This window comes from Vanessa tameamea, chromosome 14 (assembly GCF_037043105.1).
Source record: "Vanessa tameamea isolate UH-Manoa-2023 chromosome 14, ilVanTame1 primary haplotype, whole genome shotgun sequence".
Taxonomy (NCBI): Eukaryota; Metazoa; Arthropoda; class Insecta; order Lepidoptera; family Nymphalidae; genus Vanessa; species Vanessa tameamea.
In genome coordinates, this window is record NC_087322.1 from 8,058,526 (window position 1) to 8,072,463 (window position 13,938).

At 31.3% G+C, this 13,938-nt stretch overlaps 1 protein-coding gene across 9 annotated transcripts in view; it reads left to right on the plus strand.

Moving 5' to 3' along the window:
• Positions 1–13,938, plus strand: part of LOC113398644 (endophilin-A) — a 37,809-nt gene that overhangs the window by 8,675 nt on the left and 15,196 nt on the right. For 5 of the 9 annotated variants that reach the window (XM_064216887.1, XM_064216888.1, XM_064216890.1 and 2 more), the window contains exons 1-2: positions 9,028–9,167; positions 13,089–13,168. In XM_064216887.1, coding sequence (XP_064072957.1) covers positions 13,124–13,168 — 45 coding nt within the window. In that variant the 5' untranslated portion in view covers positions 9,028–9,167; positions 13,089–13,123. Of the gene's footprint in view, positions 1–9,026; positions 9,168–13,088; positions 13,169–13,938 lie in introns of those variants that run through there. The other 4 variants (XM_026637493.2, XM_064216884.1, XM_064216889.1 and 1 more) reach the window with 2 other exon arrangements.

Sequence of the window (13,938 nt, forward strand, 5' to 3'; positions counted from 1 at the left end):
GTGTGCGCGTCTTGAAATAGCAACATTTCATTTCACCAGCTCATGCCTTCCCTTACACGCCCCTCTCCGTATGCGATCTCATTTCGATGCCTTTTCTATACCACGACGGGTTGCACTGTACCTATTTTTTTGGCGTAAAGAATATCGTATAAGTATTGCGATCAATTCATACATACTTTCGAACTGAATTGCATTATTATATGGTACAAGATTATTTTAGATTATTATTCAAAGATTATTAAACAAAGGCAAATAAATTTTTGCAATAAATGACGTACCTTAACATAATAAGTACTTGCCCGAAAAAGCAAGGAGTACAAACTCTATGTGCTGTAACGGATGTCACTTCAAACGGATTAATTGAACTTAAAATTAGTAGCCACTTACGTAAATAAATATATAACATTCATGTGTGTACTTACTCTGCGTCACTTTTGTCTAATGTCCAAAATGGATTAGGAGCATCTTGGTTGGCTAGAGAGAATGACATGCGACATTAAGAATTATTGCTCAGGCTGTGCGTTATATATTCAGTCAGTAAGGAAGACATTGGCGTATTGTCTACATGTATTATTTTTATATATATTATATATTTAATTGGTTTTCGCGTTATACGTTAAATTTGTTGATAGTGTGGCCTCAGAAAAATACTAAAAAGTACTGCAAAATTTATCTGATTTTCCATCACACATGATTAGTTTATAATTATCAATATTATATTATTATAATCAAAATAAAGCTAGCCCGTCTGGGTGAAGTAAAAAAAAAAATACTTTCCGATCGCAGCGCCATCTACCGGGTTCAATCTAAACAATCCACGGACCCTGGAAATTATGTTTTGAGAACATTTTCGAGCGCCTTGAGCTCAAAAATAGCGAGAAGTTGTAGGGATGGCCGGCAGGATCAAACATTTTTTACATTTCTTGTTTAATGTTTTATACATATGTATATACACACAAGAACTTGAAATTCACGCTTGTTACGTCTATAGTCTAAAACGTAACTTCTTATATAAAAATATCATATACTAAAACCTTCAACACGCGCAGCATCGTCTGGTTTAATTTTATTTAAGTTTCATTACAACAAAAACATCTTCTCATTTATTAAGATAGATTAATCATTCCTTTAGATAAAGAAATAAACTTAAAACTAATATCGCTTCAAATCTACTTCAATATTCCAATGATATTCCACTGATATCCTTCTCAAGACATTTCTCATCCAACGCGAATACATCGCACGTCGTGTGCCATTTTCTTTGTGTCTTTTAAACAATTTTTAGTATATCTGAAACTTGTTGCTTACAGTATCAAGTTCAAAGATCAGTGACCATGAAGTGATTATGTATTTGGTTTGATAAGTATTAATAAATGTTACTTATGTCTATGTCTTGACCTACCGATATGTACTTATACTTAATTTAAACTTATACGATCGAGATCCGTGGATAGAACACGTGGATCTTAAGCGAAATCGCGGGCTTAAATCTGAGTAAGTATCATCCAGTTTTTATCTGCTTATTTGTACTTATTACAAAGTAACCGGCGATTATACCACATGTATTATGTTACATACATAATAATATCTGGAGAAGCTTGGTGGCTCCAAATCTTCTAAATGGGTGATTGTTTCGTGTGCGGTATTTATGGACTGTTAATATTAATGTCCCCTTACAGTTAATATCTATACATTCTGCGTACAATATACAACCTTTACAAATCTACAATTCACCCATATCAAATTTCAGTTGTGTTAATCTTCTCTACGAACACCCCAGAAACTGCCATTTCCTTCAACTGCATTGAGGTAATATACTACTACAGAAATCAGGAAACTACAATTTAATATGATATAAATTTAATTGTCACAGCTATTTCTAGGTTGCTGGTGAATTCATAAAGTATAAACGAAAATCAATTTTTCAACGATAGCGAATTTTAATGATAAATATTTGTACAGATTGTATTACCCCAACCTTTTATCTACTGACTAAGTGGTACTTTAATAACCGAACATTAAAAAAAAAAACTGTTTTTAAATAACGCTAGGAACAAGAAAATGATATTATGTAGATTTTAATTGTGTCCACGTCCCAACTGACTTGTCGCGAAATAAATTACATAATTTAATTAGAGTGCAAAGCGTTTTCTTTCAAAAGAAATGTGTTCATAATTCTCTAATTATGAATACAGAAGTATCTATAGGTACTTCGTATACCACAGATTATTATTTACGTATAGCATAGTATCGGTTTGAAGGGTGAGTAAGCCACTATAACAACAAGGGACGGTTGGTGGAGCATTGGCGATATAATGAACGGTTAATATTTCTAACAGCGGCTATGTCTATAGACGGTGGTGACTACTTACCATCAGGTGGCTCACATCCCCGCGTGTCTAGCTACACTATGAAAATAATCGAATATAGTCTTTATAAGTTAAGTTATTTCATGGTATTTTTATTTATAAATACATGTACAGACATAAAGTTCATTGTTGTATGCAAAATGAAAGAAACTCACAAAAAAGTTTGGAACGAGATATAATTTCGGATAATTTAGAAATAGAGTCCAAAATATGTATTTCCTATGGATAAAAAAGAGCCGTGATGATCCAGTGGTTAGAGGATATGATTCTCATCGATGATTCCGAATTCAAACCTAGGCAAGCATCACTGTATTTTCATGACGTGCTTAATTTGTGCTTATAATTTATATCGTGCTCGGCGTGTATCCATCAACCCCAATTGGAGCAGCGTGATGGAGTAAGTTCCAAACTTTTTCTCAAAAAGATGAGGATGCCTCAGCCCGGCCATGAGACATACGGGCTGTTATTTGACTTTTTTTCTGTTTACCTTAAACCTTTAGAGGTGATGTTATTCCATGGTTTTTGTCTTGACGTAAAATGTAAATTAGGTTTCTTAAGCTTTAATCCGCACACTAAGTTTCAACACTGTGCAGGTTTCTTTAAAATCCGGTTAGCTCTTTTTGTAGATAATACGAATAAAGAAAAGACGAAGAATTTTAAAAGGACGGACTTTCAGGAAAACCCTTTTGTAGTTTCGCTATTCATTTTGACTTTAATTATCACACGTTTTAAGTAATATTTTATTTCATTTCTTTTTTATACCAGGTATCTAATTAAATTAATTCGCAACAAAAGAAATTATAATTGTAAAACTTTTTCCTTGTTATAAAATAAAACCAACCTTCACTTCAGTATTTCCTAAGATGATTCAAATCATGCCGTAGTTACATGACCGGCAGATGTGAAATATTTTTAACGGAATTCTTCAAATGTTATTAATATTTGAATACATAAGGAAAGAGAAGTAAAATTTATAATAACATACACATTATAGATATAGCATTGGTACCTACTCGTAAGCATTTCGTACGCTTTTTCTTATTGAATACGTAAAATAAGAGTCGTAATCGTTTCGAATCTTATACGCAAATATGTAATCTTAATTCGCTTGACACAAACATCAAAGGAATTCTTTTTCGGTCCACTTACTTTTCTCTCATTTTCTGACCAAAAATCTGTATGAAGAGGATGCAAAGATCTCGGCAGATGTTAGGCTGATGTAGCAAAAATGAGAGTGCGCGCGCATCACGCTTCGATCCGTGTTAGTCATTTGAATGAACCGACAGTCAAAAAGCGAATACCGTCAAGTGTGTTGTCTGAAACGTACGCCGTAAATAGCTCAACGTAAAGCCATAATAAGGACTGAATGAAACCAGAATGATACTATTTTTGTATCGGCCTCAATTGTTATATTATTCCTGTCAACTTATATGTTCACATATCATAAAATTTATCATACATTTTGCACATATAACGCATTAATAATAATAATATTATTTATAAATTTAAAAGTCGAAAGTTATAAGTTTTGGTACCTTTTAAGGGGTAAATCGGTAACGATTACTATAGTCCACATTAACAGTATTTATTTTGACATCAAAATTGGACGATCACGCTATAGCATATTATATTATGACAAATTGTAAAAGAGAATTAAGTTAAATAATATGATATATTTTTAAAAGTCTATTTTGGTTTTTAGATAGGCAATAAATTACATGTTTTATTTGTATTAAATTTTTTTCATGAATATTATTATTTGAAATTATATTCGATCGTAAATATTGTTATACCACGCCTAAAGATTTTTGTTCTAGAATAGGTAACTGTCTGTAATATATTTGACTTATATATATAATTCTGGTTCTGATATGCTTACAAAGCAGTTTTGAAGTAATTAAATTAACAACACAAGGAAGGGAATAAAGGGTTTGTTATAGGAACGTACGTGCAAACATTAAGTTCATTGTTGTTTGCAAAATAAAAGAAATTCGATGAAGATAAGCGTACCATTTAATATTGTTTTTTTTAATAACATTCTTAAAATAAAATAACATAATTACTAAAACAAAAATCATTAATTTAAAGTTCACTTAGTTGTAGGCTTGTGCAAGCCCGACTGGGTAGATACAACCCCAGTCATCATATATTCTATCGTTAAGCAGCAATACTTTGTATTGTTGTGATTAAAATTTAAATAAGTTTATGTACATTTCTTACGGTGTTTATATACATGTCTATCGACGGTGGTGACCCCGTATCATCAGGTGGCTCATTTGGCTTTCCACCTACTTATTTTTATAAAAAAAGGCATTCATATAATTGAGCAGTACAATCTTTAAACATAAAAAAATGTTTAAAAACACTTAAGATTACTCATTCTCTCGTCTTGATTCATGTAATATTGTTGCTATATTATTCTCTTCAGCTCAATTTACGTTGACTTATATGTATATATATATATATATATTAATTTTGATATAAATTATATAAAAAAACATTCATTAATAGGCTTAGAAAAACCTCACGCGGTACAGATGTGTTTAGCTGTTCAAATCTGCTGGCGGAATTTAATATTATAGAAAAATTTAGGTACGAACATGATTTCGTATGAAAAAAAGAATATTGTCAAAATATATGTATAAAAATCTTCACTTAAACAATTCCAGTATACCGTCGGTAAGTCGTCTTCGATCGATTTTCGAATCTTCAATAGACCCAGCCTCTTGTAAATTAACGTTTTACCAGGACAATAAATTTAATAAAAGTTTCTATTTAAGCGATATATGTTTTGAGGAAATTTTTATTACTTGGTCAAGAGTCATTATATATACACATATAGCCATTCCATTTAGTCCTTTATTGTAGTTTTCGATCCGGATAGATTAGTCTCTTGAATGATTATACGTAAATTAGTGCCGTCATAGAGTTAAAATTTAATGAGTTCTTAATTACGAAGGTACCAAGAAAATAAGCCTAGCCCCACCTCTTTCTCCCCTGTTCCGCGGGTTTAGACCTCCCCTCGTAATACTTGGAAAAAAGCATTGCTATTATAATATTAAAGAAGGGTGATTTCTACAGGGCCGTAAATAAAATGTGTTAAAAATAAATCTTGGAAATGTCGTCATCGATAGAGAGATAAAAATATCTCTGTTAATATTGGGTGTCAACCACTAGGTGAACTTGCAACTATGGTTATCGTATATATAACGGGTATGTATGTAATGATAATGTTCACAAAAGCGAATGCACGAGCGAAGTAACGAAGTTACATGTATGTAACTGAATATTGGACAACATCAACAATAACAAACGGATATTTTCTCTCACTAACAGAATATGCTCTCTTAAATATGATTATTATTATTTAAATAAATTAAATATTCTTGTACTTGTAAAACTAAACTCATGTACAGGAAAGTTTTATACGTTGGTATAAGTCGCCACTAAAATGTTACTTAAAGGATTTTTTATTTCACCTATATCATAATATAGATGAAATTTAAAAATATGATCGTGTTATCACGTACTTAGCGTAGGTCGGCAAAATAAATCTTAAAGGTTCCACGAAATTGTTACGTGACGAAACATTGCTACGTGTCGTGTTAAAAAAATTTCATAAGACAAGGCTTTACTTATTATATAGATTTTACTTGATATATATATATATACCAATGGATATTGTTGTACTTTATATTACAAAAGTACTACTAATACAAAAGATTAGTTCTCAAACCATTGTCCCATCTGCCAATAGGTATAACCTAACCTTTGATATCCAAATAAAACGACAAAGCATCTTTGTTTAGTTCTAAAATATGCTATGAGTGAAATGGTCCTGATATTTTGAACGAGTTGTCACGCAAATAACATCGATACTTTTTTATTAGAAGTTCAAATATGATTTTCGACTTAGTTATTACTCGTATGTAATGAGTAGGTGTATATTTTGGATGTTGCCTCGTATAGTTTGAATTACGCCATCATTTAACTCTTCTATTGTACCTAATTAACTTTGAGTATAAACTGAAGTCATAAAGTCACGTGTTATATAAAATAATATAATTTATTCAGGAAGTTCAAAGAGGTTTCAGTAGGTAGAGGAATACGTATATATATAAAATTTTGCTTCTAACTTCTAAATATAAAGCTTTATTACAATATTTAATTGATATATTTTCTGCGGATAATAAAAATTTGTATTTGGTATATAAATTGTATACTTATTTCCGTCCACGCCTTCACTCGAGTTTTAGAGGTAGGTGTTAGGGATAAAATTGTAGTCTATGTTCTCCTTGCAGTTCAGTCTTGCTTCATACCAAGTTTTATCAAATTCGGTTGGCCGTAAAATAGTAACAGATAGACAGACTTATTTTCGCATTTATAATATTGCAATAGATTATCTCTAAACAATAAAATTTTCTACATAAATATTATATTTGAGTATGAAATAGGAAGATGTTATAAACGAAGAAGCGTCTAACACTCGGCCTAATCTAGAACAGACCAAGTAGTACAGGATAAGCACAAGCATAAGTAGATTAATAATTTCATAACTTGAAAATTTATTACGTTTAATTTAAAGTTGTTCTCGGAAGACATGAAACTTAAAATGAAACTTTAGTGTTAAGTAAAACGAATGTAATAACTAGGTACTTGTTCGCTTGGCGACAAACTTTTCTATAAAGTCCGACGATTTACATACGAAGTTAATGTACAGTTTATACATATATACTATATAAAATATATAAAACGTCGAGCTTCAATAGGTCAACGGTATACCGATTGTCGCTAAAAGTCTCAGATTCAAACCCCTTTTAAGCTGTCGCTATCCTTATTTCGAAAATATGGTTTACGTATAATTATTCATAAAAAAATATTAATATATATTTATTTCTATAAAACAGATTATTTATTTTAAAACTAAAATTGGAATGATAAAAGATAAGAACATAATATAATAAAATTATTCGAAATACAAGGTTATTTTTCTTGAAAGTTCGTATAAAGCTCCTAGCGTCTATATCGCATACAAAGAAATAACTCTATTTAATATTACTTCTTGACAAGGTTACGTAGACGAGTTCAAGTTGACTTGAAGTTGACTAGATGTTTACGATTGTGGTAAATCAAGAAATGTAAAATCGATCGATTTTATTACTTACTAATTTGCGTTCAATTCATTCTTCACTAGTCAATGGTGGCTCATTGCTAAACAAAGACTCCCCTAATTAGCGTTACTCTGACCGGTCTTATGCCCTCTGAACTCAACGGCAATCCGTGAGCATCCTTTGCTCCATTTTCCGAGTCGTAGTCATCATGCGAGAATTTTTCTTCTTAATCGGATTAAAAGAACGAACGATGTGCCTTGTACATCACCACTTCAGCATACTAACTGCGAGCTACGTCGGTTATATTCAGTAGTCCACGGATTTTATCAATATAAAGCGCGACACAAATTACCGAGCATTGCTCTTTTCATATCACGCTAAGCTACATTAACCTCGCGAATAAAACCGATGGTAAAGACACATCAGGTCCGTATATACATAGTACGAACACTTTCTATCGGCAAGATAATATGAAGATAGCCGAATTGGATAAAAGTTTCACTTTTTACAGCTCTAGCGACTTTTTATAATATAACATTTGGTGGTATTAAATAAAATATGAGTAAAAATACGCTTCATTGATGAACATGAATTTATTGGGTAAAGATTGGAAAGCCTGCCTAATTTTAATACCTAGTAGTCCGGCCTTTCCCCGTGAGACCGGCTACCAAGGTACATGTACGTACAGGATGACGTCAGCAGGTGTGACTGTTCCCTTGGATGATGCCTGTGATGAATGACTATCGCAACGTCACGAATTGAACGGCAGATGGAAAATATTCCAGGATACCTTTTGCTGAGGATGCCAGAGAACCTTTCGTTAACACAAATTTATTGACACATTTAAACTTACTTTTCTCTGCGGCTCAGCCCACGAGTAAACGTGACCCACATATTAAAGCCAACAATATATATGTACATACATTTTGATGGATATCACTTCAGAATTATCCAAAGCCAATCGAGCGCAACGTGGGCGAGTAGTACCCACATTTTAATGTAATTTTGGAATTAAAGCACTTATTTTTAAAAAGCGTAATTGTCGGCCATTTAAATTTTACAGACCGTCATGCAAACATGGCATTATGACGGTTTAAAGCGTATATTTTATTAAATAGTTTTAATTCATGATATAGTCAGGCAGTTGTATTTATGATACTAATTGTTTCAAAAACGGTAATACTAATGCGTGTAATTTCTATATACTGGTCGCCTGTGTGAAGATATTGAAAGTTGAACAAATTATTTTAAATTCCCTTTCAAATAAAGATAACTGAAAGAAACAGGTATTTAACCTGAGCCTTTTCTTCACTATTGATCATGTTATATATTAATTGTAAGTGTTCTAATTACAAAAAACAAATCGATACTAGTTTTTATACAAGAGATGTTAAATGTGTTTAAACACCCAAGTAATCGGTCTTTATAGTAAAAAAAAATTGGAAAATAATTACTGTCGATTTGGCACAGTTTAAAGTAAAATATAGGTAAGTTATTTGGAAATAGAATTGTGGATTGATATCGGTCCATGTAGTGAGGGGGCGGTGTTGCGCGCGCACTTGCATGACACTACGACGGCCTCAGTCGCCTCCACGCTACGAGCTACGTGGACCGCTACGCTCTCGTAGCACTAATATTTTAACTCCCTCAGCGTCAGTCTATAGTGACAAAAGAAGATTAGAGCAAGGTATGGTTTATTTAAAAACATTAAGATTATTTTATTGTTACATCATATATTTATTGTTTGTTTTACAATTGTTGAGAGTTTTCTTTTTTAATAACCTTATAACTGTCACAGTACGAGTGCTTATAATCCCTTTGACATATACATTATTAACCGTAGATACAGATGTAGTACTGAATATGTACAAAACGAACAATTAAAATATGTAACTACGGATTTCTTTGTATAAGCGTAACAAATATAATTATTAATGAAAATGTATCTCAAAATTTAGTTTACAATGTCACGTATATGTTGTAACGGCGCCATATTTAGTGTTATTAGGAGAGTCAATTACGTTCTGAATTCAATTTCAGAGATTACTTTAGATCGACGGAGACGAGAGCACTATGCGCATCGTTGAATAGTTATTGACATTTTAAGTGCTACTAAAATATCTATCTATAGAACTTACCTCGATATGAAAATGTTAATGGATACGTTAAGAGTAATTCTTACCCTCAACATTATTTTGTGTGTAAATTTGTATAATATATACTGGAGTTTATTACAACTTAATTGTATAATAAGAAAGTATTATATAAGATACTGCTCTCGTTTAAATATTACGACATATTTTATTGATTTAATCTGCTAAGAGTGCATTGTCTCGAGCTTGCGAGGATGTAGAAACTAGTTTGTTTGAAACCTTCTCTTTTGTTATTTTCTTTTTCAAGTTTCATTTCGCAGTTTATTGTAGTTTTATTTTATTTTTTTATATATTTTTTAGTACTTGAATTTCTTTTCGCTTCGTTCGTTTCTCAATTAGGTAGTGTATGTATTATAACAAAGACTCTATGAATATGCATTAATATAAGATATTTGAATTGCTATATATCATATTTAGTGAAGAAAATTGTGTGTTTTCTGAAAAGTTTAACACTTTAAACAACAATAGCAAAGTAGCTGACATTTAAAAAAAGGCTTTATTTCATCGTTTTTCATGTGACATATTTTTTGTTTTTAATTATCATTCTATTAATGATGAGCGTATCTTCGCAATCTACGCTCTATGAATAATAATTCTGACATCGTATATGTTCAATTTATCTTAATAAGGTCAAATTATGTCCTCGCGCACTATAAAATGTAATGAATTGTTTCAACGGTCATTGTGGTGTTTCACGGCATAACTTTCAAATAATAATTTAACATAAATTAAAGCGATAGACTAATTATAAAACCATTACACTAGACTATAAAGTAATTGATATTTTAAGAAATTGGGAACTTTATGGGTAGTTTGTAAATTTATCAGATGTGAAAAACACGTATTTTAAATTTAGTTCTTTCCGGAAGAAGTGAAAATAATTGTGCCAGTTTACAGATTTTAGGCCACCTTTATTATTGCCTCCATAAACATTTACTGTGAAGGTAATTTCGTGTTCTAATTGCTGCCTTTGGTATAACAGATATCAGTATTAATTGCCTCAAAGGGCACGCGGTCGCATCAGTCAACACGTTCTAAACAGAATTAATTATTTGTGAAGACTGTTTTGTTTTAAATTACATCAGAGAAGTAGAAGAAAATAACTATGTTCTTTGAAGAGATAAAATAATGGCACAAATGTTAATAGCTGATATGGCTACTATACGTGAATTGAAATCGAAGATTGTGGGTATAAATCTGATCAAGCGCCACTGAATTTCACACGTGGTTAATTTGTGTTTATATTGATTTCATGCTTGGCGATAAAAATAAGTCATAAAAGAAAACTGCATATAAAGAAATTGTCGTAGACAAACCTTGAAAGAGCTCGTTTTAAATGTTCTATGTGTGCACTGTCTAATAATATTAGTAATTTTATTAGTCCGCGCTAAGTACTGTGATTACACTTTTTCCGACCCAACTAATGAGAACGAATAACTTTTACCAGGAATCAAGTTTAATATTTATTTTGCTGAAAGCGTTATTTGTATTCTATTGCTTTGCAAGTGAATTTATCGTAGGAGTAACCGCCCACAGTGCTGGGTACTGAATCTGTATGTGGGTTGTATATGGGTTACTACTATATGTCATTTGCAAATGTCAATATATTTGTTAATCTGTAAAAGACAAAGTGTTACCATTAATAAAAAATCATAAAATTTTTATTAATTCATTCATCGAATAAAATTGTATATAAAAATAGAACTACATATTGCGGTGTTTGACGTACTCATCTATTTCTCAGGGAATATGTACATCGCATATAAACTTATATACCTACAAATTATTTACAAGGTTCCGACTCCCAGTGGTCTTGACCGATAACGCCAGTTAAAGTGGCATTAAGCCATTGAAGCGTCAATTCACAAACGTTATTGTTGACACGACACTATTACATAATGTTACTTACATCTGCGTATCGATCCGCCCGCATGGCTCGCTGCCAATAACAAACTAGTCTACGCTCTACTGTTCTAGAAGTTAAATTTTGCAAGTGTATACAATATATATGTCTATTATAGCATTTGAATCTTATCCTCGCTCTTATACTCGGCATCTATCCTATATCGTTTTAAGGTCATTAGTGCGGTCCTTTCTGTTGTGCTATCCAATTTCAGTGAAAGGGTAGATAAGTCTACGATATCTTATTTGGGAAGTGTTTGGAATCGTTTTTGTATTATTATATTTTTATTTGAGTCATTTATTATGTATTACCTATAACTTTAAAAAAAGTGCAATATCAAAATGCATTAACTACTATTTTTGATTGGTCTAATAATTACTACTATACTTAAAATTCTGTGGCTCTTCAATATATGATTACAAAGTCGCGTAGAGTCTATGCGAGTTACTGTTTTACCATCAAAATAGTTTAAATAGTGAACGCATACTAATATTTGAGCGCTTAGTCGAGATTACTACCTTAATGAGAAAAATATTTTAAGCTTGCTGGTTCAATCGTGAAACGATGATTTTTTATAGTTAAGTAAAAATATAGTATTAATAGAAATTTATATGTATCATTTTAATCATATTTTTACTTTTCATATGGATGTTATTATATGGAGTAAAATTAGTTTTCGGGAGTTCATATTTCGAAAAATATCTATGTTAAAATTTAGGTCACCAGAATTAACGGACTTTTGACTCGAAAATTTCTTCGTTGCTCGTATATATCAAAGCAAATGAAGATGTCATCTATATGCCAACTTTATTAGATATATTATTTTGAAGCAATTTTCGTGTCATACTTATACATACTTCATATGTTTTTCGTACGCTTAAAATTAAAGATGTTTTATTCCTATCATCAAGATGATTATCGTTATAATTCAAAATTAGGTTTATAAATATTATCCTTTTAACAGACGATATAGCAAATGTATTATTTAATATTTACATAGCAATAATTCGTCTGGCGGTTTTATGTAAACATTTATCATTAGAAAATAATTACGGTCGAATCTCTTACTATAGTTTAATATCCTAACTTTTTGATAATTGTTAATAATTAATTTATTATATAAAATATAATATATGATTTATAATATATAATTTATTATATAATATATAGAATATGGGCTCGAAATACCGATGTCGCACTCCTTAATAGTGGTTCTTAAGAAAAGGATGCTGTACTGTTTTTATACACTGCCATAGTGTTTTTAAGTGAATATATAGAGCATAATTTCTTCATTCACATAATGTATGTGTACAAAACGAATAAAGCGCGATCTAAATACAACAATCATCAATATCCATATATCCACATTCCTCGATCTACGAGTATTCACAATTGGCCCATTTCGAATATTGTAAAATATATTTTCTTCTTTATAATCTTTTATTATTTTTATATTTTATCGGATCAGATCAGAGGAAATTATTTTTTAAATTGATATCGTTATATTAATCATTTCTAATGTTGTTTTATTTATAATACAATTCTTTTTCAGATTTTAAACGAACACATTGATTGGAAGAGGCAATCATGGCATTCGCTGGACTCAAAAAACAAATCAACAAAGCTAATCAGGTACCTTTTTCAAGACAATATTTAACTTTTCAGAGGCGCCGCTGTTTGGCGATATTAAAACGTAATATCCGTGTAAAAACGGCTAAGATGATTATACTTTCCTTTGAAATTGGCAAAACTTCGCCGTTGATAGGCTACAAGTGCAAGTAGGTCATTATCGAAGTTTCATATCGACATTCTGCCGTTTGCCGCTACATAGTATTTTTAGTCTTTGTAACAAAAATAGAATTCATGTTTATGTAAGCTGAGATAAAATCATTAATCTGTTTATATGGTGAAATTGACTTATTCTATTGTAATTAGAGATAAAGATACAGCACACTATTTCAAATAAGCTTTTAATTTAATTCAGGGCTTATTTAATTAGTTTTAAAAGGCTATATGGGCCATCTGATGGTAAGTGATCACCACCGTCCATAGACATTGGCGCTGTAAGAAATGTTAACTGTTTCTCACATTGCCAATGCGTGCCACCAATCTTGGCAGCTAAGATGTTATATCCCTTGTGACTAGTTACACTGGCTCACTCACCCTTTAAACTGGAACACAACAATACTAAGTATTGCTGTTTCGTGGTAGAATATTTGATGAGTGAACGAGTTTACATACAGCTTTACCATTAAGTAAATTATTGTTGGTAATTAAATATATTATTGATTAGTTTTACTACCAGTCAGTCTTAACGAAGAGTCTATTTAAAGTATAGCATACAAGCGTATTCGCAGGCTCTATTGCTTCATTGTCACAGTCCGATGACAACCCAACACAAC